We start from the raw sequence: 25,383 nt of genomic DNA, 5'->3' as shown, positions 1-25,383 counted from the left end.
GAAAGACATTATAAATCTTGGGCATCGTGATTCCACTACAAACAAGCAGTATGTTGTAAACCTGGGCTGGTTGGGTTTTGTTTCAGGGTAACCTGCTGCTCACTGGAGACAAAGATCAGCTGGTCATGTTGTTAGACCAGATCAACACCCCGTTCGTGCGCTCCAACCCCAGCGTACTGCAGGGTCTGCTGCGCATCATCCCCTACCTGTCCTTCGGTGAGCTGGAAAAGATGAGGATCCTGGTGGAGCGCTTCAAACCCTGTTGCAGCTTTGACAAGTGGGCATCACTCAGCTTTCACTTCCACTAGCAAATACATGGAGTCATTCGAGATCAAGTTGTGCCTTCTGCATTAAATAAAACTTAAACCTGCTTTTGTTCTTGAAGGTATGACGAAGAACATAGCGCAGATGACAAAGTGTTTTTGGATTGCTTCTGTAAAATTGCGGCTGGAATCAAAAACAACAGCAATGGCCATCAGCTGAAAGATCTTATTCTCCAGAAAGGAATCACACAGAGTGCCCTGGATTACATGAAGAAGCATATCCCAAATGCCAAAAAGTATGTGTCCTTCAGTTTGAAGTGCTCATCACAACCTTTTGATACAATGAAATGCATCTGGCTAACTGTTGTCTTCTTGTTCTAGTCTGGACGCAGATGTCTGGAAGAAGTTCCTGTCTCGACCAGCCCTACCTTTCATTCTCAGATTGCTCCGTGGTTTGGCGACCCAGCATCCCCCCACACAGGTAATGAAAGCTTTCTCTTAAGCTGATAACTCAGGACAGTTCCAAGAAACTGTATGTTGAGTAGAGAAACCCAGAGAAGTGTCGTCCAACTATTAGAATGATTGGATATGTTCTTGTCCTCTGTCTAGGTGCTGATCGGCAATGATTCAATAACCAACTTGCACAAGCTGGAGCAGGTATCCAGTGACGAAGGCATTGGCACACTAGCAGAAAACCTGCTGGAAGCTCTGAGGGAACACAGCGATGTCAATCTAAAGATTGAAGCTGCCCGCAGGGAGACCAGAGCAGAGAAGAAGCGTATGGCTATGGCCATGAGACAGAAGGCCTTAGGAACTCTGGGCATGACGGTACGCTCTCCTTCCTCTGTTGCCACTTTGTTTCACCCTCAGTGGCACAAAATGCTGAGGATTTTTATCATGTGCTTCCAGACCAATGAGAAGGGTCAGGTGGTGACCAAGACCTCACTGTTGAAGCAAATGGAGGAGCTGATAGAGGAACCAGGCTTGACGTGCTGCATCTGTAGAGAAGGTTACAAGTTCCAGGTACAAGATCTTGTGACATTTTCTGGTTTGGATTAAGTCTTTTTTTATTAATTAACATTTTCGTACTTCTCTTATATCCCAGCCCACCAAGGTCCTGGGCATTTACACTTTCACAAAGCGAGTGGCCTTGGAAGACTTTGAAAACAAACCTCGTAAGCAGCAGGGCTACAGCACTGTGTCGCACTTTAACATAGTCCACTACGACTGCCATCTGGCAGCTGTCAGGTACATTCACACCCCCCCGCTTACCAGCTTACATTTTTAATACTTACATTTACGACTCATTCTTCACTCAAATCTCACTTGTCATTTAGTGTAATTGTGAGTTTTTGTATGTTTGCGTTCCCCGGGGCAGATTGGCACGTGGGCGAGAGGAGTGGGAGAGTGCTGCTCTCCAGAATGCCAACACCAAGTGCAATGGACTGCTTCCTGTGTGGGGGCCACATGTGCCAGAATCAGCTTTTGCTACATGTTTAGCAAGGTAAAGACACACATCCTTTCTATAACAGGCAAGAGTTTCACTTTGGCTCACAGTGATGACCCCTTTACTCTGCCACACAGGCACAACACATATCTGCAGGAGTGCACAGGCCAGCGGGAGCCCACCTACCAACTCAACATCCACGATACCAAACTGCTGTTCCTTCGCTTTGCTACTGAACAATCGTTCAGCGTGGACACCGGAGGAGGTGGCCGAGAGAGCAACATCCACCTCATCCCCTACATCATCCACACTGTGCTCTACGTACTCAATACGTATGTAGCCATCAACCTGTACAGTCAAATATTCCCCCCCAAAGAATAGCAAAGAAACACAATAATGGGACAGCGGTGCACTCATCACTGTGTATTTCCACCCTCATCTCCCACTGCAGCACAAGGGCTACATCCCGGGAGGAGAAGAACCTGCAGAGTTTCCAGGAGCAGCCCTGTGAGAAGTGGGTGGAGAGTTCATATGAGGTTGAAGGACCACACTATTTCACCATCTTGGCCATGCACATCATGCCTCCTGAGCGCTGGAGGACTTCACGGATATACTTCCTACGAAGACTCCTGGTCAATGCACACGCACGCAAAGTCTCAGCAGTCGGCACCAACAAGTTCGTACCCTCCTCATTTCACAACTGACACCTGGTGCTAAGTTCACTGTATTAATACTGCTGAAGGAGTGTTTATATACGTTTATCTATAAAGCTGCATCTTCGCTCATTGTCTCCTTCCTCTTTGTCATCAGACTCACAGATAAAGCACCAAAGGAATATGCAGTCTATCGCTCGCCACTTCTCTTCTGGGGCCTGGTGGATCTTGTCTACGACATGTTCAGGGTACAACTTCACAACCACTCTGGACAAATTGATGCTGCAGAACCTCATTAGAGCCGATTGTGATAGGTGTTCCGATGCCTCCATCAGCTGTGATTGCTGCGGATGGGTGGTTGTAGCGGGCTCACGACCGACTGATCACTTTTGCGTCTCTGCTTGTTGTCTGTGCAGAAAGTACCCACCAGTAACACAGAGGGGGGCTGGTCCTTCTCGCTGGCCGAATATGTCCGCCATAATGACATGCCCATCTACGAAGCCTCGGAGCGCGTGCTCAGGGCCTTCCAGGATGAACTCATGCCCGCTGAATCCTTGTCAGAGTTCTTTGATGTTGTTGGTCAGTATCGCCTTCATCCTTTTCTCCCACTGCACCGAAAAACTCTTGGTTGCCAGGTCTAAAACTTTAAACCGTTGTGTTCCAGGTCTCCTCTCTGATATCGCTGACCCGGACCTCTTCCTGCAGGACTTGTTGAACTCTTTACCTTGACGGCCCACCTCGCCACCACACACCCTCCAAAATACAACCACCCTTCAAATAACGTGGGGACACCTACCAAATTGTTTTTCTCTTTTTACACACTGATAACACAGGCACAACGTATATACACCATGCTTCCTACTCACCTCCCTCCCACACATGATGTCCTCAAACAAGCAGAAACCATTTGTAGTTTCAAAATCATCCACTTACGGCCACAACTACGGTATATAATATGTAACACAAATGCACAGTGCTATTGAGCAAGAGGAAGGGCGACACACTAGAACAGAATTTACACCGTCTGATTCAAATTCGAGGACAAGCTCAAGGCCAGAGATAAACGAGAAAAGACAATCTAGTTGGACCTTTTCACAGCAGCCATTCTGACTGCTGGGAACCGGATAAACACAGTCAACAGTAATTATGGCCCTGTTCATTTAGGTTGGCCTCAGGTGCTGGGGTTGTGCATGATAATCACTGCATTGGCCGTGACACACTAGACAGAAGGGGACCATTATTAATGCAGTTGTGTGTACCTGTGCTTGGCTGCTGTGAAAAGGGTCTACGGTCCAAAAACTGATGGGAATTCCGTTTTAGAGGCACATTTTTGGTGACTTTTTCAAAATCCCCGCCTTCACCTCCTGTTGAAGTGAATAAATAAGGTAACTACAATGTTTTGGGATGTGACCCACTACATCATGAGCGTGGCATTTGATTTTATCTTGTTTTCCTTTTTTTGTTTCTTTGGCTTGTTGGGGTTATTTTTTTAGTTTTTGTTTTGGGGTTTTTTTGGTCAGAGCTTTTTAAAATGGCAGGTTTTCGTTTCACATGGTTTGCAAGCTCCTTTTCTTCAGGGCTTTTGCTGTTTGGTCTTCATGTAGGTTCTAACTGGAATTTGAGTGATGGAATTTTGGGGGGGAAGGTTTTTGTTTTGTTTTTTTGTTTTTTTTTCCTTTAGTGTGTATGATGATTAAGGTTCTTTTATCAACCTCAGAAGCATAACAGGGAAAATAAAGATGAATAAAGTGTTTTATTTTCGTCCGTGAAGATTTTCCTTGGTGACGAAGTGAATTTTGGATTCCATCTGTGGCAATGAATTTCTGACCTGTCTAAATTAATAATAAAGCAGACCTGCATTATATCCTTTAACAATTATTTTCTTTGACTAATGGTTTTGTTGTTCAGTTCATTTTCCACCACTATTTTAATTTCTCGGGCCTCTCTTAGTTCTTTGTGCTCCTCGAAACTCACTGTCAGCACTCTTGTGTCAGTCCCCGGAACGGATTTTGGGAAAACAGCTGAGCTTCGACTCCAGCCACTGATCGACTTTCCAGCGTACAGATACAATGGATCCCTCACACTTGAGCGCTGAATGCATGGTGTGGACTTCACTTCAGTTTGTTAATTCGCCTCGTCCCGCTGCTACAGTTGTTCAAATGTTGCTGAATGTCTGCTTTTTGAATCTAGCTTATGATTAATAAAGCCGTAATAATTCTAAATGTGACCCAGGGTAACCTCTTCTGTTCTCTCTGCTGAGCACGCGCACTCCTGCACACAATGGTGCTAACAGTTCAGATTATGATGTCACATTAGGAAAAGCACAGGTTTAAATTTCCAAAAACTTATTTAACTATTTTGAACCTGACCGTGCACTTTTATCCAATAATGAAATTCAAGAACAGCCAGGACAGCAAATGCTCTTCATGTTATGAATACAAACCACTAGGGGGCGATGTCCTTTAAGACTGAATTGTGAGCTATAAAATTGTAGCTGCTTATTTACAGTTCAAACAAAACACTGAACAGGCCATAGTTAACATCAGGAAATAACTGGTCTGCCAGCTGCAATATAGAAGAAATAATTCCCCAAATTAGAAAAAAAAAAACTGTTTATTTTCATCTTACAAATGAGAGTACATTTCCTTTTAGGCTCCCAGTAAGACATTGACACATTAAAAATAATAACGACACCAGTTGTGATGTCTTAAACATTAAACATACAGTATGTATCAGCAAAAACATTTCCCCTTTGTATAAAGGAATATGGCTTTAAGTTAACACCTCAACAACAAGGTCTCTTGGTGACCAGTGTTAAGTTTTAAGGCTTAAGGTGTAAAAAAAAAAACACATTTAACAACCATTTTGTGCACCAGTAAGAATCACGGGAGGTCGTGTGCACCTTCTACACCTACAGTGAAGAGCATACACCCAAATAAAATGGGTTTAATATAGAAATAGGCTTCAAAAGCTACAATCCACCTAAAAATGGCTTTCCCATTTCGAAATGCTGGTCACGGTGCAGCTTCAGTGCTTTCATGTCCTGGTGTCCATCGTTTACTGGCAGCACAGCGGTGCCACGTCCTCAGCAGGAGACGGAAAGAGCCGCAGGGCCTCCCTGGAGGATTTGGTGAAGCCGTTATGAAATATCAAGGCTTTCTTCACCATGAAGAAGGAGACGGTCTTGTCCCACACGTCAGAGCTGCACATCCCTGAGTTGATCTGGTTCTCCAGAGCTGAGCGGACCCTCATTGCTCCGTCTGTACACTTCCTCTCCAGCATCAGTATCTTGCACATGCTGCGGATGGAGAAAAGAGACCAGTTAGATTAAGATGTTGAGGCCTATCTAAAGGGCAGGTTCACCTAAATGATCAAATTATCACATCGCACATCTGCATCAAAACCTGATGAGTCAGCGCTTGTGAGTGTGAGGCCTATTGATAAGTTGAGAGACAATACTAGACTATAATTCTCCTGACCCCAGCGTGACCTTTGGTGTGGAAGTCTGTAGAAAATCTTACGTTGTGTGTTGATCCCTCATGGTGAGTGCACAGTCAGGTGGCGTCTCGTCTGCCCAGGCCTGCGGCGGCTTCAGGAAGCGTTCAGGATGATGATTTCGCCCACCGAGACCTTCATCCTTTTTATACTTCCAGCCGCTCTCCCATCGATTTAATTTGAGGCTGGTTCTCACCATGTTTGACCAATCACAAAGCAGTTTTCTGACAAGAGGATGTGAATAAATTAGTTGAATTTGTGCGATACAATGACCCCAATACAAACAAACAGGTGGGAGGGGCCCCTCGGTGGCCTCTTGTCTCCTAGCCGCTACACCAGGAGCGGGTTGATGAGTGGTGGGAACATGGAGGACAACATCTGCCAGGAGGACGGCATCCTTTCAACCAAATACTGGATAGAGATGTTAAGTCTACAACTTTCTACTTTTAAAAAATGCACACAAAGAAGTGAAATCACCTGAAAATACAGGGGTCTAATTTTTTTACTGCTCGTTCTACTTGGGTTCTGCTTGTGCAACAACAATAAATCTGGATTCACTTTTTATTTTTGAATCTACACATTTTAGATTCATCACAAACATAAAAAAACTCCAAGTTTCCCACCACACACACACACACACACACACACACACACACACACACACACACACACACTATTCTTCTTCTCCTTCAACTTTCTGTCTCTATTTCAGCCTCTCCAGTTCTCACGGTGAGCATCTCCCATGCTTGATTGGCTGACAATAGCGTCCGATCTGTCCAGATGGTGTGCCTGGAAGCCCTGTTGACAGCCCAGTGTTCCCGTGTATGTGTGTGTGTGTGTGTGTGTGTGTGTGTGTGTTGGGAGGGGGTTGGTCACTCAATCTTTGTTCAATGGGGCACACTTCCTTTGTGCAGCCGGCCTCAGTGTCATTAACACTGAAGTGTGGGAAGCTCAGGACCACAGCGTCTCCCACGTTCCACACAGGCAGGAGAGAAGCGTGTGACTGAGACGTGGCCAGCGGCAGGCAGCTGTGGGAGGGTGTGTGTGTGTGTGTGTGTGTGTGTGTGTATACGTGTGTGTGTGTGTGTGTGTGTGTGTGTTTGTGTGAGGGAAATTGAAGGAGAGTGTGTCTGTCTGCATGGGTTTATGGGGGTGTGCCAGAGGTGTGAGCTTGTGCTGTGGGAGTGTGGAGACGCTTGGTGTGTTGGACTTCAGTAACGCTTCAAATGATCATCAGCCATCAAATCGAAGCTGACAGGCTGAACTTCAAAAGAACTTTCACGGTCTTTTTCACACCAAAAATTAAACCTTTTCACTTCTGTTTCTTTTCTTCTTGTTTTGTTAACTCTTGATATGCATTGAAACCTTGAATGTAAAAGGGCGTTGTGACTGGAGACGTTCCAAGTTTTTAATGATACTGTTTGTGACACCTGAACTGATACCAGTGCGTGTAAGTCGTATCATTAGCTGAACAAGTGTAAAAACCCTGTGTGGATGTGACATGGCGCGTCATCGTTGTACGACGTAGCTCAGGTTTGTGAAATCATCCACCATCAACTCTGACCGCAACTCTCCAGACGACGGCCTCGATACTGGACGTGCCTCGTCGGTTGGATTTTACCGTGAAAAACGACAACTGAAATCTTGCAAGCAGCGTCTCTCTTATCTTACATCAATCCATTCTCCCTTGTGTGTGATATGAAATACCTGAGCTACCTTTAAATCATCTTGCATCAGATCAGAGCGTAGACCTACTGCTTGATAACAAAGCCAGAGTCAGCTCTGAGGTACTGTTATCACAACCCCAACAATGCTGTGATGATTTATTTGGGAGCACATCAGAATAATTAGCAGCTAAAAAAAATATTCTGCTCTAAAGAATTAAAATTAAAATAAAATGAAGCGAGCCTCTTTTTTTCAGATTTGATTGACAGAGGAGTTTCCCTGGCAACATTAGCAACAACCCAACAATGATAAGGGACTTATTTACTTTGTTATATCCATCATTTTGCCACTTTTGTAGTATCGGCACTAATTAACGCAGGAGAATCGTCAAACTTGCTCGGGAAAGTTGTTCGTTTTGTTGACTTGAGTGTCGCTTTTATGTGAAAATACAGCAAAGACAAAAAGAAAAATGTCTCATGTGAAAGATTCCGCTTGCTCTCATGTAAGACCCCCTCCCAGGATATTAAAATGTGTTTTAGGATCTTGATTTTGTTGACTGCAAGTGAGGCGTCTCAACTGTTGCCGAGCCCCGCGAGGGAAGTCTGCCATGTCAGCCTGCTGGAAGTGGCGGCGTGTTGGTCTTTTCTCTGGGCTGCTCCCCTCTAACACCCACGTGTGCCTGGTGGCAGAGGCACTTTGTGCTCAATTACGTGGCGCTGGAGATGACATGAGAGAGCGGCGTGCTTCTCTCTGGGGTCATCACTTTCCCATATCAACACAAGCACTGGGTCACTCTCCCAGCAACCCCCCCCCCCCCCCCCACACACACACACACACACTCCTCCTCGTCCTTACCCACCGCCACCACCACCATCACCCCACCCAGGCTCTTTCTCTCACAGTCTATTCCTCCACCTGCTCCCCGGAGACACACTCAATTGTCCCCACGGCTATAAACACTTCATTGAGCATGTGGCAGCCCTGCGTTCCTCAAAGCCCTTCCCAGCGCTCTGATTGGCTGAGGGACTGTGAGAACCTCCAACAAGCCCAAGACCCACACATTCATATGGAGATTTGGGTGTATAAATACAGGGCCGAGGCAGAGGAGAAGGCAGCTCAGACTCTCCTGGCTCTTCAAACCGAGCACACCAGCTCTTCCTCACGATGGCACCCGTTGTTTTGGGACAAGTTAACTTCTCTAAGGATCACCTGACTCCAGCTCACAAGGTAAACAGACTTCTATGAATTCACTTCTTAGGTTGTATTCTTGTAATATAAAATAAATTCACAATGTTCAAGTGGACTAAATGTTTGTCCCTTTTCATTTTCAGCTGAGAAAGCCAATGGTGGAGAAGCTGCGGCGTGATCGCATCAACACAAGCATTGAGCAGCTGAAATCTCTGCTGGGTCCTGAGTTCCTCAGACAGCAGCCTGACTCCAAGCAGGAGAAGGCAGACATCTTGGAGATGGCCGTGGCCTACCTGAGGGGCTGGCAGCAGCACAAGCAGCAGCAGCAGCAGCAGCAGCAGCAGCAGCATGCCAGTTCATCCTCTGGCACGATGACAGCCAGCGACGGCTACTCCCACTGCGTGCAGGAGGCTGTCAGCTTCCTGTCCCACTGCAAAGTCCAAACTCAGGCTCACAGGCGGCTGCTCTGCCACTTCCAGGGTCTGCAGGTGTCCAGCGGGAGCAGCACCTGCCCCCTCTCCCCTCCTGGCTCACCACTCCATCAGGTCACCTCCAGCAAGGGAGTGAGCCACACCAGCTGTGCTCTGTGGAGGCCCTGGTAGGATGGAGGTGCCACTGACAACTAGAACCACGTCCGTGAAAGTCACGGACCCCATGTTATAGACTCACTGAAGTCTGTCTGGTCCTGCCTGGGCAGGAGATCCACTGATGTGAGCACCATGTGCTGGTGTTGGTCTGGAAGGACATACATGTTTCAGGTTCTACTGAACGTGTTCACTGTGTGACACACTTGATTTTCAAGTGTTCACTCTGACTGTGTTGATTGTTCCTGTGGGGACAGAAACCCTCTCATACTGTGTTTGCTCTGATCTTGTGAGACCCACATTGGGTTGAAACTACTTTGATACTGAGTATCACTGACACGTGTCACCAGCTTGCTGCTGGCCATCCACATCCCATACATGGATCCCATGGATCCACTCTGTACTGTAAATCATGCTATGATTATTCTTTATTATGACTGTGTGTAACCATTATTTGGTCTGTGTGTGGGTCTGTTGCAACTGGAATGTTGTAACCTTTAAACAGATGTTTTTTTCATCTTCTCTTGCTACCTTTCATAAAGGCATCGACCGCTGACATCTTTCTTTACGAAAAGGATCTGTTGAATTGCTTCCCTGAGAAGTTTGACTTTGAACAAAAATAAATGGAAAAAAAAACTTCTGATGAAGTTTTGTCAAACATGAACAACAGAGGTGTGTTTACTTTTTTCTTTTAGAGATTCACAGAATGCTTGAAGTGTCCGAAGACAAAATTCATAGTTTTTGAGTAGTAGTGGCCTCATTCACTCATGGTTGAATGAATGAATGAATGAATGAATGAGGGTGTGCAGCCTCAGACTTCCCCAGCTGTCAGCAGCTGCTTCACCCTGTGGCTGCTGCATTGTGAAATTTGAGATTTGGGTTACAATTTAGTCCACATTTGTTAGTTTATGGCACAACAGCAACTTATCTTAACCTCACCTGCTCACATTAAGTCTCAGAAACAAGTCAGCGAGTTAATATTTTGGGGAGAAATGCCAAGATGATTCATCTACTAGTGAGAACAACACATTTAAATAGATGATTTTTTTTTTGACTACATTTAAGGAATATAAATATAAATAGATCGGAATCAAGTTTTCATGTCCAATATTGATACCACAACCTTGAGTACTGCAAACACAGATGCAGTCTGATAGTCTTCTGTTGACTCAGTCACTAAAACATCTGTATGGATGCAGCCTGCTTCTCTGAGCCACCAAAAATGTGGAAACCAGCGTGCGACGAACCAACAGCCCGAAACACAGCTGCCATGCAACACCGCAGCTCCAGTTTTTCACCTTTTAGCACCAGTCAAAGATTCAAAATGATATTTCAAAACTTACAGATTTTAAATCGAAGCCTTTGGAATAACAAAGGATTTATGTCACACCATCCACGTCTATTTTGTGTACGATATCAAGCGAGCGACACTGAGATCGAGATCTGTGCAACACATCTCAATTAAAGCTGTTCAGGGAAATGCGTGATGTCACTGCAGGTGCATCTTTGCTTCATCATATTTTCCCTCCCAATATTTCCCATCATTCATCTGGCCCTGCTTGTGCACAGGTGTTTAGCAACAATGGACCAACTGTGGGGCGGCGCCACCCCTGCCTCTGTAGTGGCCGCGGTGGTGGCATGCTGTCTAATGCTTGAATTATGTCTCAAGTGCCACTAAAGTCTTTCACAAGTATTTGTGTGTGCACAAGTTGTAGGGAATGTGGCATTCCCGGGACTTTCTCAGGGTCTAGCTGGCCCGGGCCAGATGGTCGGCCTCCCCTCCCCCTTTCAACAGGAGATCAAACACCGTGGCTAATGTGATGTGTAACAAGACACACTTCTATTGTTCCTGTCTAGGGGCCAGTGAATAGACGCAGAGTGTGGGAAACGGGAGATACCACACTCACAGAGAGATGGCTGACGGGAAGCCGCTCTGTGCCGCCGCGAGTCTGAGCGATGGCCGAGACTTTATGGCAGGAATTCAGGAGCCCTGCTAGTGGGAGGGGAACTCGTCTTCACACACTCTTGTACACAAAGGACCCCAGCAGTTGTGTAGTGCACACTAACTTTCACGGGAGGCACAACCTCACACAAACATGTCAACAATGGAATCAGTCAGAAGCCAGGAGAGTGTGTGGCTCAGGAGATTGACAGTTTCTGAATTCCACAGTGATGACGAGAGAGACGAGAAGAGGGAAGAACAAATGTTGTTGTTTACTATCTTAACTATCTTTACGGGGAAGTGTTGCAGGTGCACAAGCCTGATGCACACTTTCACACACTTTCTGCTCTGGATGAATTACATTGCTTGAAACTATAAAACAGTTTAGTTTGTTTAACTGTTCGCTAAATATCTAAAAACCTTTTATATCACTGAATGCAGCATTTTGTCTCCCTTTAACTCTCCTTCACGTTCCTTCCCCATGAGGCAAGCTGGTTCTAGATAAATGTACGGTTGTGAGGCTCTCTTCTGACTCCACATTGCTCTCGCTACACTGTCAGTTGCTGCCATTATTTTAAATCTGAATTGAATTCAGCAGAGTTTGTGGTAAAGAGGCAGGTGGCATGAAAATGATCGTTCCCGCTCTCTTGCGCGATTATCGGTTAAGATTTTCACATTTGTGATTTGTATTCAAAACATTTTCAAGTCGGCCGTTGAAGATTGATGCTCGGTAGTTTTCAACCTTGTAATGGGCTGGCTGTGGCATTACTTATTTGACTTAATGAATGCTTTGAGTGGCTTATTACGGGCTGCTTAAACCTGAAATTAAGGGAGTTGTAACAGAGGAGAGGGCAGGCAGACTCCTCTGTTCAGGGCGGTGTAAACAGCCGACTTGATTTTTCCCAGATGGCGCAGGACACTGAGTTTCTGTTTGTCCTGCAACAAAAGATCAATTAACATTCCCAGCGGAGCACTGAGGAGCGGCGCGGCTTTTGTAGCTCATTTACCCTGATGTTGGGAACTGGTGGGAACCTGAAGAGGCACGACTACTCACACTGCACTCACATCTGGGGGCCAGCCAGTGACGGAGGCCCCCGGAGGCACAACGCCAGCCCCTCATGAAGCCATTAACTTGACACTCATTTGACACAGTTCATTTATTGCGCACCAGGAAAACAAGAGCATGGTGATGTAAGGGTGCTGCGGATGTTGTGTGTCTAAAAGCAACGCAACATTCAGTTTGGACGGTTAATCAAGTTTGGCTTCAAAATACAAACCTAAATCAGTTTCATACAAATGAATATGATTTAAAACAACATGACACACTCTGTCCTCCACTCAAGATCCTCCTCCTCGCTCACATATTTTGGTGGTGCATTCACTGGCACTAAAACAATTCTTTTTTTTCATTTTGTAGGTGAAACAGTAATTGCACTGTTGTACAGAGCCATAGCTAAATTTCGTTGCACAGCACTTGCATCCTGCAATGATAATAAAGGTTTATTCTATTCTGTTCTATTCGAATTTGGTGCTGAGTCATCACAAGGTGTCAGCCATCCCAGCAGTTTTGGGAAAGCAGATGCACATCATTAATATCTAGATAGAAGTGCATGTAAAACATTTCAATAAATTTAATAATTAAAACCAAACGTAAATGAATAAAGTTTTGAACATTAGTATAGACTTATAAAATGTTTTTTTTTTTTAAGACAACAAAATTGCTTGCTAACTTTTATCGGTTATCCACGTTTTGTTCGTAAATTTACAATTTCATTTTCTGATTTAAAACGTTTGAAATAAAGTCAGTCAAAAAGTCTAATTGCATGGTTTTACTTATATTTTTAACTCCATTCTGAGCTGCCTTCTTTTTTTTTTTCTTCAAAGGTCAAATGTAAACGAGGTCTGCAATGGAAATCTATTCTTGATTCCAGTTTCCTCGTGCAGGCTCCGTGAAGTGGAGGTGGTAGTCACGTGACTTTCTTCCTCGTCAAACACGTGTCGGCGGGCATCATCAGGTCTCTGTCTGATTCTAATTAGAAGATCAACAAAACATAAAAGTCACGCTGGGTCTCGGAGCGTGCCCTCCGCACGCGGTCTCTAGTCTCGCGCCGTGGAACGTGCGTTCACACCTGATAACCGGGACAGCGGCCGCCTTTGATGCGGTCTCCTCGTGCGCTGATGTTTATGTTGACACCTTCCTCGCGAAGGAAGGAAACGTGTAACGAGCTCAAGCAACAGGTGGACGTCTGCTCCTTCCTTCCTTCTTCTTCTCCCTCCTCTTAAGCCTGCAGTTTATTTCGGCATCATTAACCAAATGTCCCAGCGCTTTTTGGAGGGAAGGTCTCTCTCTTTGAAGAGAAGACCCTTCAGCTTAAATTGTTTTACTGCAGTGAGGAATTTGGTGTTTAATTGCAGCCGCCCTCCTTTGAAGCTGCTCTCATGTCTCATGTCTTTTCAGTTTTTATTTGCATCCAAAGATTGAATTCTCAGATAGAATCTCAGATGATGGTTTTGATAAAGTGGTCATCACCTGTTGCTTATCTTGGGAACCACGTCCAGCACTGATACATCGCCTCTTGAGTTATTGACGTGTCCTTTATTGTGGTGGTGGGAATCCCACTGGTCAGAGTGTGGGAACCCCAGGACGGCCTGAGCCACATGCCTTTGTCATGCTAATGTCTCCCTATAAAAAGAGGAGCAGCTCCTCCAGAGATGTCAGAACCAACATTACTGTGCAGAAGAAGCTCAGACATGGCTCCCTGCTCCTCCAGCTCTACCCACCACATCCAGGTGTCTGAGAGAGACAACCTCAAAGTGAGTATTGGAGGGATTTCTATTAGATTTTCCCCCCATCTCATTTCAATGATAAGTATGTGATTGTTGTTGAGTTTGAATCATGTGCTGACCTACTTGTCTCCTCCTCCTCAGTTAAGAAAACCTATCGTGGAGAAAATGCGCAGAGATCGCATCAACAGCTGCATCGAGCAGCTCAAGATCATCCTGGAGAAGGAATTCCACAAGCAAGAGCCCAACTCCAAGCTGGAGAAAGCCGACATCCTGGAGATGACCGTCAGTTTCCTGAGGCAGCAGCTGCAGCCGGGCCTCAGTCCCAGCGACTACAGCCGCGGCTACTCTCACTGCTGGAGGGACTCTCTGCACTTCCTGTCTGCGGGCTCCCCCACAGAGGGCTCCCCCACAGAGGCCTCTGCCACTCGTCTGCAGGACCTCCAGCAGCAGCAGCAGCAGCAGCTCCTCCAGGTGCAAAGAGCCAACTGCTCCTCCCCAGTCTGCTGCACCCTCAGAGGCACCACCCTGCAAGACAGCAGCAGCAGCAGCAGCAGCAGCAGCAGCAGAGGTGGTGTGTGGAGACCCTGGTAGAGACGAGGACACACACAGACACAGAGACCTGAGGGGGCTTCACCCTCCCTCACTATGTAGGAAATATTCATTTCCAGCCTGCTGCTCCTGGTGGGATTCCTTATTGTCTCATCATATTGATGGACAGCTAGTAAAAGCTAGAGCTCTCACCCTATCGAGGACGCTCCTGCTTTGACTTTGATTCACCTTTGACCTTTGCTTTGATGTTTTCGTTTGAAGCTGGAAGTCGGTTGTTAGTGATGATGCTTTTGTTTACTCCAGTGGAGTTGATCTCTGGTCTGCTTGACGTTACAGTGTTCATCCACCATACTGTGTTCTTCTGACCGCGTGTGTTGAGAATATTTCTCTTTCTTGGAATTAGCTATGCCAAATCTGAAATATTATGCGTGATTATGGTGTGTGTGTGTGTGTGTTTGTGTGTATGTGTGTGTGTGTGTGCATGCGCACGGACGTGTGTGTTGGCATATTGTGATGAGATGTTGATATTTCTTTTCTGTTATCACATTTAAAGCTCTTAAGACCCTTTTTGTATGACAATTAACAATAAAAGATACAATCATTAAAAAAAAATCTGCTGACTTCCATGTTTTTACTCCACAACACCAGGAACACAGCGAGCTAAACACACTCTTAGAATGGAAAACTTTATTTTAAAGCTGTCCTGAGCTCCTGTATTTCTGTCATGTGACATCTTGTCTGCGATTTCATACGAAACTTGACATCATTATGTAAATTGTCATTGCAGTCCTCTAACAGGACAGCATTTATTTCAATGATTATTACTTTAGAACCCACTGAAGTAGAATCTAGTTCTACCCCAGCTAAGAAGTGACTGTATGTGCACTAACAGTGCGTCAAAATGTACTAAAATGACAACGAAAGGTCGGGTCAAGGAAGTAAAAATGTCAAGAAAACACAGATGATAGCAAGAAAAAGTATTCAGTGTCCAAGGTCAGTGTTTCCTCGGAGGTATGTGTACTCCTCAGGGTACTTCAGAATACTGAGGGAGATATTTGAGAATAAAAAAAAATAAAAAATTTTTTTAAATTGAGACTTTGAAAAAAGACAACCCCTGATGACAATTAATAAGCACAAACTCGTGACTAAATTATACCTTCAACTGATAAAAAAAAAACCCACACCGTTCAGAACTAAATACCTTCTTAGTGTTGTTACATAATGGCAGAGAAACATAAAAACTTCGGCAATGTCGCTTTTAACAAATTTTGTCAAATTGACTGATGAACTGTATTTTTACAAATCCAGAACTGTTTTGTGTTCTTTTGGGGGAACCTGGCTGGTTCCACAACTGAATGAACCTCTGACAGAAGAAATTCAAGGACAAACCAACATGTTTTCACCATCTTTCCTAAAACCATTTGAGATTGTTCTTCTCTCTCCACATTCAAACACACCTTTCACAACCGCCGAAAACCCCTGACCCCTGCTGACTCTCCTTCCTTGGGTTTTTTTTCCTTCAAATTTCTGTTTATTTCAGTTATTTCTCCTTTGTGAAGCATCTTAAGAACAATAATCTCTAAGCACCAAGTGTTATTACACAGCTCTCTCTCTCTCGCGCGCGCACACACACACGCACGCACGCACGCACACACACACACACACACACACACACACACACACTAACTGTCTGTCTCTATTAAATAAGTGATAGGAGACATCATGTGGAATATATTTTCGTCAGTTTATTCATTCACATAGTGAATACTTTTCAGTTACAAGATGGAACCAAACACAGACAATAACCTCACCGAGGCCTGCAGAGATTCTGTTCACCGCACGTGCTCGTGTGCGATGACATCAATATTCTAGATAACCTAGTTAGTACACATCCTCTCATCAATGTGATGAAACAATAAAACCACCTCAGTGACACCTTGAGGCGTTTAGACAAAAACATCATCACTCACAACCTCAAAAACCAAAGCAAAGGTCAAAGGTGAATCAAAGTCAAAGCAGGAGCGTCCTCGATAGGGTGAGAGCTCTAGCTTTTACTAGCTGCCCATCAATGTGATGAGACAATAAGGAATCCCACCAGGAGCAGCAGGCTGGAAATGAATATTTCCTACATAGTGAGGGAGGGTGAAGCCCCCTCAGGTCTCTGTGTCTGTGTGTGTCCTCGTCTCTACCAGGGTCTCCACACACCACCTCTGCTGCTGCTGCTGCTGCTGCTGCTGTCTTGCAGGGTGGTGCCTCTGAGGGTGCAGCAGACTGGGGAGGAGCAGTTGGCTCTTTGCACCTGGAGGAGCTGCTGCTGCTGCTGCTGCTGGAGGTCCTGCAGACGAGTGGCGGAGGCCTCTGTGGGGGAGCCCTCTGTGGGGGAGCCCGCAGACAGGAAGTGCAGAGAGTCCCTCCAGCAGTGAGAGTAGCCGCGGCTGTAGTCGCTGGGACTGAGGCCCGGCTGCAGCTGCTGCCTCAGGAAACTGACGGTCATCTCCAGGATGTCGGCTTTCTCCAGCTTGGAGTTGGGCTCTTGCTTGTGGAATTCTTTCTCCAGGATGATCTTGAGCTGCTCGATGCAGCTGTTGATGCGATCTCTGCGCATTTTCTCCACGATAGGTTTTCTTAACTGAGGAGGAGGAGACAAGTAGGTCAGCACATGATTCAAACTCAACAATAATCACATACTTATCATTGAAATGAGATGGGGGGAAAAAATCTAATAGAAATCCCTCCAATACTCACTTTGAGGTTGTCTCTCTCAGACACCCTGATGTGGTGGGTAGAGCTGGAGGAGCAGGGAGCCATGTCTGAGTCAGTGGAGGTCTGCTTTGATCTGAGCGGAGGAGTCAGCCTCCCCATTTATAGAGGGGGATTAGCATAACAGGCCCATGTGACCTGCTGGTGCTGGGGCCTGTCACAATAGGACACACATCAATAACTTAGAGGTGGAGCTCACATCGGCTGAGCAGGAGAGATAAAACCTTTCCCAAGATATATATCACACTGATGACGGTCTGTTATCGGAGGTGTGTGTTTATCTCACACTCCAGCCACACAAGGGAATCACACAGAAGCTCCTGATGTGGCCCCAGAGAGGCAGTAATGAAGCGACATAAAAACGAGCGCAGATGTAATTTGATGTACATTCATTAAATCCTTCAGTTACACTGAAATTGGATTATTTCAGTCTGCATGGTTTTCACATGCTATTCTTGATATAAAAACATCAAAAACAATTTTAAACAGCGGCTTTTAACCTTCACAAGTCCCAACCCCCATGCTTTGCTTTATTTTGGGTGCTCGCTGTGAGAATGATTCTTCCGTTATGGCTTTAATGTTAAAGGTTTATTTCCGCAAACGCAGTATCACTGTCAACATGTGGACTTCAGGCTGAAAGACTAATGTGAAGAAAGATATTCTGTCACATAGAAATAATAGAGTATAGCCACATAATTTAAAGTTATTAGTTTAGGAACAGTAATTTATACTACATTTGACTCATGCACTTAATTCAGTCTGTCCCTGGACAAGAAATGTCACAGTTACAGGCAGTAGATGGGTAAAAAACAAACCAAAAAAAACCCCAAAACCCAGTGTAAAAGAGATTTTTCTCTCATAGAACCATTTGGGACCCTCAGAAATGATATTTAGACCCACATTAGACCCCCCAGGTGGTGAACTGTTGCTTAGAGGGACAAGTTTTTTATAAATGAGGTACAATGTAATATTTAATGAAATATTAATGTTGTCTGTCCAATAAAATACAGTAAATACACATACTCAGGTGACTGTCTAGGGTGTGAACTGTGCAACCAAGGTTTTGCCAACACTTATACATATTTCAGTTTCTGGTCTGTGCAACAGCTTTGGTGTCCCACCCCACTCCAGGATTTTGGAGAACATTTGGACCGTGTGGGTGAGTCCTGTTGTGTGACTCCCAGATGATGGACTTGTTTTAGATGTTGAATGGTTATGACTTGTTTTGTGAAACGCCTCGGATCAAACAGCTTGTGAAGTAAAGTGTTTACTGCAGTTCAATAAAAGTGCTGCTTGTTCAGCCGTGGCACACTTCGGTTGTTGACTGAGCCCATGAGGCTGTGAGTGGACAGACAGACTGTGGGAACGCCAGCCTCGGACTCTACTCACACATCTACTCGTCAATGGGCTGACCTCCCACCCACAAAAGGCCTTTTCATCTCTTCTCTCTAACAACAGCTAACAGCAGCACAGTGTGTGTGTGTGTGTGTGTGTGTGTGTGTGTGTGTGTGTGTGTATACATGCACAAAGACACAAAACAGGTCAATTGTGCCTTTATCTAATGTATTTAATGAGATATTACGTCATGGTGACGCTTGCTGAGAATCACTTAATTTGATCACTCAAAGTGACATTTGCAGAGTTATTTTATCATATTAAAATCTCAAAATATACAACAGCATTTATACAAGATAGATTTTCTTCTCTGATGCATTTATTTCTCATACATTTGTTAAATTAAGCAAGCTTACCAAAAAAAAGCCTTAAGAATTAAAAACTAATTCTTACAGAAGGCAAATGAAACCTCGTCAATATAAAATGTTTGCACTCAAGTGTACTTGGTATTTTTCCTCATAGAAAAATATCAGTGTGAATCCCATGTAAGGATGCTAGGGGGCGCTATTGTAACAAATAATTCCTGTATATCCTGGTAATTATATTCAGTATCAAACCCTAACATCTTTATCAGAAAGTGACACATATATTCATGTCGAGACAACAGGCTGTACTGAAAAGGTTGTGTTGAAAACTAAACACTGGAATTAAATAAGTCACATGTCATGCATCACAAATAACATCCTCCTTTTCTTCATTTTGTCTCACATCGTTTCCCTTCAGCTCACCAGTCAGCAGTGTCATTGCATCCCCTCACCAGGACGTTCTTCTGAGTAAATTCAAAGGAATCTGACATTAATATGCAAACGTACACTAAACATTTATTCAATCCTCAAACAAAGATGTATTAAAAGTCTGCTGCTGTGTTGGTGATGAACAATCGTCTGCAGAAACCCACTGAGGTGAAGCTCATCCCTGCAGTGTGATCTGTCTCCCTCTTATGGGCTATGAGGGTACTGCAGGCGGCCAACTGAAGGTCATCGACAATTATTAAATGTTCAATTTTTTTTATCATCAAAAATTAAATACATAAAGAAAAATTATTTTGATATAAAGTTTTATATCGTGTAAGTTTCTTATAATGCAGTATCATACATTCAGGATATGTGCTTACCAGTTTGTGCAGAATTTATAAATTATTAGATTCATGTTGATGCATTATTAATCTGTGCTGATTTGTTTAAAACTAGGAAAACATCTAAATTCTTGGACTGATCAGATCAACACAGTCACATTAAAAAACTCTGATATCTGCAACGTTTCTGATTAAAGGAAAGCTTCATTGTTTGCTCATGGTGTACATTTGAATGCAGTTTTGGAAATGGGCTGTGGTGTTCATTTGAGGCCTCAGAACTATAATGTATATTTTGGGCAAGAAGTAGCCCCCTAGGAAGGCCAGGACACTGAAGAGTGTGGCAAACACATGTGCAGCCATGGTGAAGGGACCTCTGCTGATGAGGTAGACCGTGAAGAAGCTCATCCAGGAGATCATGTACACCATCAGGCTGAACGTCACACTCTTGGCCTCGTTGTAGTTGGCAGGCAGATCTTTGCCCATGTAACTGAAAGAGAAGCAGAGGAGGCTGAGCAGTGACACGCAGGCGAGCTCAAGGCCTGCGCCGGGTGAAAGGGTGTTACTGCACTCCAAGACGATGCTGTCTTTGTAGAAGTTGAGATCCTGGGATGGTTGCGGAGGGTTGAAGGCCACACGGAGCACAGAAATAAGCAAAATAATGACAGACACAAGGAAAATGGTCAGCTCTGGCCCGTGTTTTTTGGCCCACTTGTCGTAGGCTGGTGGCAGCTTAGATGCAAATTTAAAAATGCAGATGACCTGAAGGGAGCGCACGGTGATGCAGGCCAGGCACACAGAGAAACTGAAGATGAATAGAGGCTGTTTGAGGATGCAGGCCAGAGGAGACGGTTGGCCAAAATGGCACAAAGAGCTCATGGCGGCAGCAGTCAGGGCTGCCAGCATCAGAAGGCAAGTGCGGCCTCCGGCAGACTTGGCCACGGGTGTGTTCAGGTTGAGCAGGAGGATTATTGCAGAGCTGAAGGTGATGAAAAGACAGCTGGCCAGAAAGACCAGCAGGGCGATTGAAAGTGGAGCATCCCAGGCCAGCAGCAGGACGGCCCTGTTCAGACACTGCTCACTGCTCGGAGGAGCCCACTGCTCTGGCAGACACGGCTGGCATTCAGTGGGTTCTAAGAAAGAGAACCAGCATAGAAATGAAGAACATAAATAACGGGACAGATGGTCGGGTTTTGTCTAGTTAAAGGAATTCAAGTTTAACATTGGTGATGGAATGTCCTCTGGAAAAAAACAACAACACAGCAGCTCTAATTTATTAGGAACACCACCCAAAAATGAACACAGCCATGTGGCAGAAGCTAATTCATGTACTATAAATGAACAAACTATGACGAACTCCTCTCACAAATGTATTCAAAACATCCCAAAGGCTGTTCTGTAATATGAATTCCATCCAGGTGTGTCCTGTGGTTTGGCAAGTTTATTTCTTGACTCTGTCAGGCTCTTGCCTCAGGATATAGTGAGTACTCAGCGCCACCTGCTGGTTAAACTCAAACATGGCAGGAAGTAACGGGGCCATGGAGCAACTGAAGAGATTTGAAGCTCCCGCCCCCTAGAGAGTGGGAGAGTGTGTCAAAGTGTCTTCAGCAAGACAGTGAACCTCTAATTGCTCCTGATGAGCAGGTTGGTGACTTGCCTGGCAGTCTTTACCGTCAGTGTATATGTGTGTGAATGAAGCTTAGTTAATCTCAGTTCTTACCTGTCCTCTTGATAAAATCTGTCTTTGATTTAACTTCAATTTAGTCTTTTGGTCTTTTGACTTAACTTGTATTTACCACTTGTATTGAGGTAGGTGGCGGCGGGACAGGCCTGGCAGTCAAAGCAGCATGTGTGCTGCCCTGTCAGCAGCTTCCTGTAGCCTCTTGGGCAGGGTGGAGAGCAGACGGATGGCGGCACCTAGAACACGAAGAATGCAGATTGCTTTTGAATTGAAACAAATAAAGATGAACAATTATGGTAATACTTTGCTCAAAAATGTATTATCCGTTGTGTTGTTGTTGTTGTTCTTCGTTGTTTTTACAATTGCACAGCACTTTGGTTGACTGAGGTTGTTTTTAAATGTGCTTTATAAATAAATGGTGACTTGACTTGACTAAAAAAGTGTTTGTGGACTACTGAGTATACATGGGATTTTGTAGATTTCTCAACCACTGTTGCAGCATATTTGCATAAAAGGAGAGTTTAAAATGCTGGTAATTAAACTAGTTCGGAGGGTAAACAGTGTTAAATTGAAGAACAGAATGGTTTTCTGCCGATAGTCTGGTCTTACTGATCGTGAAGCTCCAGTTGTGTGCCACTCAATCTTCTCTTCATCTACTCTGAGTGTGATGGGATCTGGACTGAAGGAACCCACCACTCTGAGAGACCATTCTGTCCCCCTCCAAAGCCATGTCACAATGTCATATCCTGTGGGGGGGTCACCGTTCATGTCAAAGTATACAGAGGTGTTGCCCAGAGAGAATTTCACCTGCTTGAGCAGCGGCAGAAGCTGGGATGGAGAGACAAATAAGTGATTTAGCACATTAAAATGGTTCAGAGAGATTTTCTGCTTCGCTCACCTGCCATGGATACACCCTCCTCCTCTGGCACAGGCCGGAATCACAACCCAGTGACTGGTGCAAAGCGTGTGCCACGGCATACACCGCCTTGTACACATTGAAGGACGAGGTGATGTCGTACTTCTCCAAAGAGAACTTATTCTTGGCGAGGCTGTACAGGTCTGTGCTCTGCAGACAGGCATTGCCATCAACAACTTCCTGGGTGTCACTGTGCTGCATTGAAGCCTCAACCACCTTTCTCTCAAACTCCTGAAAGCCAGGTATGGAGGCATATTTGACGGAAATGCCGAGCACAGTGCCGATGGTGTGGATCCCAGCTATCTCTGATATGAGCGTAGCCACTGACCAGTCCTCTGTTCCGATCCACACCTTGTCTGTTACCTTCATCTCAACAACAAACGGGAAGAAGCCACTGAGCTTTGACTTACTGGAGAAAACCACAATGGTGTTGACTTTGGTCCTCAGAATGCCCTCCACCATGCTCCTCATGACCTCAGCTTTATCAGCTGTGTATGAGGGGATGACACCTTGATAGGCGATGCAGATGCCGTGTTGTGGCGCTTGCTGGGACAAGCTCTGCATTCCCTGCAGGCCGTAGGAGTTGTCACTGCCTAACAGAGCTATCCAAGTCCAGTTGAAACGAACTAGCAACTGGATCATTGCTGCCACCTGGTTCTTATCACTGGGAATTGTGCGGAAAAAGGCTGGATAGAAGATCTTGTTGCTTAACCTTTCATTTGATGCTTCGTAGGAGATCTGCAATGAAGCAAAAAGGTAGAGGAGGTAATCGGTTGTTGCTCGAGCCATGATTGACACTGTCCAGGTATAAACATACTTGTGGTATGAGGTATGATCCCAGCAAAGAAGCTGGAGTGAAGGACTTGCTGCTGCTGTCGGGTCCGATCACCGCCATCATCGTCTGACTGCTGTTGTGCTGCAGCTCTGTGTCTCCATCCGTCCCAGAAGTGGAGCTGCTGTGGTACTGCTCCTCAAGTATGTCCAGTGTAGCCAGGATACTGGCCGGTACCGAGCAGATGTCATACAGCTGGTAGCCTAGCTTGACCCCCGGTAACAGAGACTGTGGTCCACTACTGTTGTTGATTTCCTCCACGGCAAACCTCATAGCCTGCAGCAAGTGAAAGCCATGTTTGTTGGGATTGCCTCTGGAAAAACAAGACAGCAGAGGGAGAGGGGTTCAGTTTCAGAAAAAAAGATGAATGCAATCCCCAGAAAAAAGACGAAATTATAATTTAAAAAATGAAAAATACAATTAAATAAGCATTCAAAACAATGCTTTTAACACTTGAGTGGCCATTGAGAGATTTAAATTTTTTGTTTTTTGGGATTAAGACAGAAAACATATTTACCATGTAAAAAATATATAGTTAGTATAGTATAGATAGTTCACTAAATTTCATTATTAGTGGCCACAAGACATATGAACTCCCATATATTAGTTATTTTAAGTCAACAAATCAACTTGTCCCCTCACTTTAATTCATTTGTGGCCAAAAGATATAAGTTGTTCTCACAATTTAGATATTTTGAGGTTGCAAGATGTAACCTGTTCAGCTCCTCTGTTTCTTCAGACTTGCCGCCACAAACGGCTACGGCTAGGCTGTACGACCTATTCAATATGAATGCTCTAAAAGTTATCTGGTTTGGTTTATCACCAGCAGTATACATTTGCTGAGATGATTTCTGTCTCACTGGTTGCATGGACCCAACGCAGGCTGACCAGCACTCAGTCCATCAGTGTAGTGGAGAGGGAAGAGTCCAGCGATGGAGAAGTCCCCCTTCAGGTGCAGTCCTTGTCCCTGAGAGATGTAATCCAGGTGCCCATCAGCTACCTGCAGCATCAGCCAGCATAAAGACAGAAACACAGTTTCTCTCATATCTATTTGGCTCCAACACACACACTCACACACACACTCACACTCACACAGCTGCCAAAGAAGCTCAGCTGTGCTTGTAAAGAGCAGAAGAGTGGATCTGAGGAGGAATGGGAGGTTTGCTTTTGCATTGTTCATTGAGTTGTTGGTTGGGTATTTGCATGTCTAATTTGTTTGTGTGACTGTAGAGTTTCACTCCCATTAAGATGGGTTGCATAAATGTAATAGCCCATGAAAAGGAGACCGGTATTTTTCCATTAATCTTTGACAAGTGACATGCAACTGTGAACAGAGCCAACACCGGACCGTTTGCGGCAGCTGTTGTTTCTGCTGAGATTTTAAAAGAGATAAAAGCTAAATAACCTTTAACCTGTTGAAGGTGTTCAAGTTTAAAATGGATTTTGAGCAGACAAGTTTGTTTTTAGACATAGGATTTGGAATATATCACTCGTGGTCTTTATCGATCTGATCAGGCTATTGATTTGAATATCTTAACAAGCATCAAATAAAAAATGTCGAGTGATGAACAGGTCGCATCCCTGGTTCTCAGCTGACACCTCTTCCCTGCTGGAAGGGAGAAACCAAGCCTGGGCTCTTCCCAGGCGTATGGGCGAGCTCCATAATCTGCTTATTTTTAAGTGCCTAAGGAGCAAACACACAGCCAAAATAATCCCAGACTCCTCCTCAGTTTAACTTCTGAAAGGCAATGAATTATTTTCTTTTACTTTTAATGGGTTTTCAGAACAACAATATTGATGAACTACGTTTTTGGATTTATATCTAATTTTGAACTAACCATGCAAAGCGGTTATCAGGGGTATAACATAGTATCTTATCTTTTTGTTGGCTTAGCTTATGTATGTACAAAACCAATTTCATGCAGTTATCCTGCCTCATGTCCTTCAGTTGGCTCATTATTTCAATGACAAAAAGTCGTTTAGGTTTTATTCTTCTATTTTCTGTTTTGATGAATCCCTCACAACCACAAGAAGCAGTATGAGGTCACATCAAATACAACAGCAGACTTTTCTTTTGTACTCAAGAACAAACAGAGCAAAGGACAGCCACGAACAACCCCTTTGGGTCTCGGTCTTTGTTTACTTGGAGAGTAA

General features: G+C 44.7%; 6 protein-coding genes across 12 annotated transcripts in view; 3 read left to right on the top strand and 3 right to left on the bottom strand.

Moving 5' to 3' along the window:
* The window catches only part of ubr4 (ubiquitin protein ligase E3 component n-recognin 4), a 45,141-nt gene extending 40,551 nt beyond the window's left edge, over positions 1 to 4,590 (top strand). For all 7 annotated transcript variants that reach the window (XM_086214367.1, XM_086214366.1, XM_086214364.1 and 4 more), the window contains 12 exons: positions 87 to 277; positions 386 to 559; positions 645 to 744; positions 873 to 1,091; positions 1,173 to 1,286; positions 1,369 to 1,511; positions 1,642 to 1,767; positions 1,848 to 2,042; positions 2,162 to 2,386; positions 2,521 to 2,611; positions 2,780 to 2,942; positions 3,028 to 4,590. In XM_086214367.1, the coding sequence (XP_086070493.1) occupies positions 87 to 277; positions 386 to 559; positions 645 to 744; positions 873 to 1,091; positions 1,173 to 1,286; positions 1,369 to 1,511; positions 1,642 to 1,767; positions 1,848 to 2,042; positions 2,162 to 2,386; positions 2,521 to 2,611; positions 2,780 to 2,942; positions 3,028 to 3,092 (1,806 nt within the window). In that variant the 3' untranslated portion in view covers positions 3,093 to 4,590. The remainder of the gene's footprint in view (positions 1 to 86; positions 278 to 385; positions 560 to 644; positions 745 to 872; positions 1,092 to 1,172; positions 1,287 to 1,368; positions 1,512 to 1,641; positions 1,768 to 1,847; positions 2,043 to 2,161; positions 2,387 to 2,520; positions 2,612 to 2,779; positions 2,943 to 3,027) is intronic.
* Positions 4,591 to 5,022: 432 nt separating this feature from the next.
* Positions 5,023 to 6,057, bottom strand: LOC147256420 (uncharacterized). Its single transcript, XM_086212501.1, has 2 exons — positions 5,885 to 6,057; positions 5,023 to 5,661 (listed from the first exon to the last, which is right to left on the bottom strand). Exons 1-2 carry the CDS (start codon positions 6,055 to 6,057, stop codon positions 5,421 to 5,423), a joined length of 414 nt encoding a protein of 137 aa, XP_086068627.1. The 3' UTR covers positions 5,023 to 5,420.
* Positions 6,058 to 8,626: 2,569 nt separating this feature from the next.
* On the top strand, positions 8,627 to 9,954 carry LOC147256419 (transcription factor HES-5-like). The gene is made up of 2 exons (XM_086212765.1): positions 8,627 to 8,750; positions 8,855 to 9,954. The coding sequence occupies exons 1-2, from the start codon at positions 8,688 to 8,690 to the stop codon at positions 9,311 to 9,313; spliced, it is 522 nt and encodes a 173-aa protein (XP_086068891.1). The 5' UTR covers positions 8,627 to 8,687; the 3' UTR covers positions 9,314 to 9,954.
* Positions 9,955 to 13,218: 3,264 nt separating this feature from the next.
* Positions 13,219 to 15,138, top strand: LOC147256418 (transcription factor HES-5-like). The gene is made up of 2 exons (XM_086212764.1): positions 13,219 to 14,051; positions 14,166 to 15,138. Exons 1-2 carry the CDS (start codon positions 13,950 to 13,952, stop codon positions 14,613 to 14,615), a joined length of 552 nt encoding a protein of 183 aa, XP_086068890.1. The 5' UTR covers positions 13,219 to 13,949; the 3' UTR covers positions 14,616 to 15,138.
* Positions 15,139 to 16,322: 1,184 nt separating this feature from the next.
* On the bottom strand, positions 16,323 to 17,392 carry LOC147256417 (transcription factor HES-5-like). Its single transcript, XM_086212763.1, has 2 exons — positions 17,319 to 17,392; positions 16,323 to 17,202 (listed from the first exon to the last, which is right to left on the bottom strand). The coding sequence occupies exons 1-2, from the start codon at positions 17,379 to 17,381 to the stop codon at positions 16,759 to 16,761; spliced, it is 507 nt and encodes a 168-aa protein (XP_086068889.1). The 5' UTR covers positions 17,382 to 17,392; the 3' UTR covers positions 16,323 to 16,758.
* A 2,615-nt stretch (positions 17,393 to 20,007) lies between these two features.
* tas1r1 (taste receptor, type 1, member 1) lies at positions 20,008 to 24,274 on the bottom strand. The gene is made up of 6 exons (XM_086212762.1): positions 24,090 to 24,274; positions 23,215 to 23,542; positions 22,380 to 23,135; positions 22,091 to 22,309; positions 21,597 to 21,717; positions 20,008 to 20,933 (listed from the first exon to the last, which is right to left on the bottom strand). The coding sequence occupies exons 1-6, from the start codon at positions 24,272 to 24,274 to the stop codon at positions 20,008 to 20,010; spliced, it is 2,535 nt and encodes an 844-aa protein (XP_086068888.1).
* Positions 24,275 to 25,383: the final 1,109 nt, after the last annotated feature.

Source organism: Aulostomus chinensis, chromosome 9 (assembly GCF_037954235.1).
Source record: "Aulostomus chinensis isolate RoL2024-O1b breed Wild chromosome 9, RoL_Achi_v1.0, whole genome shotgun sequence".
NCBI classification, from domain to species: Eukaryota; Metazoa; Chordata; class Actinopteri; order Syngnathiformes; family Aulostomidae; genus Aulostomus; species Aulostomus chinensis.
Note: the sequence above shows the minus strand (reverse complement) of the source record. Positions and strands in the feature narration are given on the sequence as shown.

What these genes read in the sequence shown, in the direction of transcription:
- LOC147256418 (XM_086212764.1), top strand. Translation starts at nt 13,950, where the DNA reads ATGTCAGAACCAACATTACTGTGCAGAAGAAGCTCAGACATGGCTCCC. An exon ending in CTGAGAGAGACAACCTCAAA is followed by an intron (nt 14,052 to 14,165) that starts GTGAGTATTGGA and finishes CCTCCTCCTCAG; the next exon opens with TTAAGAAAACCTATCGTGGA.
- tas1r1 (XM_086212762.1), bottom strand. Translation starts at nt 24,274, where the DNA reads ATGAGAGAAACTGTGTTTCTGTCTTTATGCTGGCTGATGCTGCAGGTA. An exon ending in GATCATACCTCATACCACAA is followed by an intron (nt 23,136 to 23,214) that starts GTATGTTTATAC and finishes GCTTCATTGCAG; the next exon opens with ATCTCCTACGAAGCATCAAA. An exon ending in GGAGGGTGTATCCATGGCAG is followed by an intron (nt 22,310 to 22,379) that starts GTGAGCGAAGCA and finishes TCTCCATCCCAG; the next exon opens with CTTCTGCCGCTGCTCAAGCA.
- LOC147256419 (XM_086212765.1), top strand. Translation starts at nt 8,688, where the DNA reads ATGGCACCCGTTGTTTTGGGACAAGTTAACTTCTCTAAGGATCACCTG. An exon ending in ACCTGACTCCAGCTCACAAG is followed by an intron (nt 8,751 to 8,854) that starts GTAAACAGACTT and finishes TTTCATTTTCAG; the next exon opens with CTGAGAAAGCCAATGGTGGA.
- LOC147256417 (XM_086212763.1), bottom strand. Translation starts at nt 17,381, where the DNA reads ATGGCTCCCTGCTCCTCCAGCTCTACCCACCACATCAGGGTGTCTGAG. An exon ending in CTGAGAGAGACAACCTCAAA is followed by an intron (nt 17,203 to 17,318) that starts GTGAGTATTGGA and finishes CCTCCTCCTCAG; the next exon opens with TTAAGAAAACCTATCGTGGA.
- LOC147256420 (XM_086212501.1), bottom strand. Translation starts at nt 6,057, where the DNA reads ATGGTGAGAACCAGCCTCAAATTAAATCGATGGGAGAGCGGCTGGAAG. An exon ending in ATGAGGGATCAACACACAAC is followed by an intron (nt 5,662 to 5,884) that starts GTAAGATTTTCT and finishes CTCCATCCGCAG; the next exon opens with CATGTGCAAGATACTGATGC.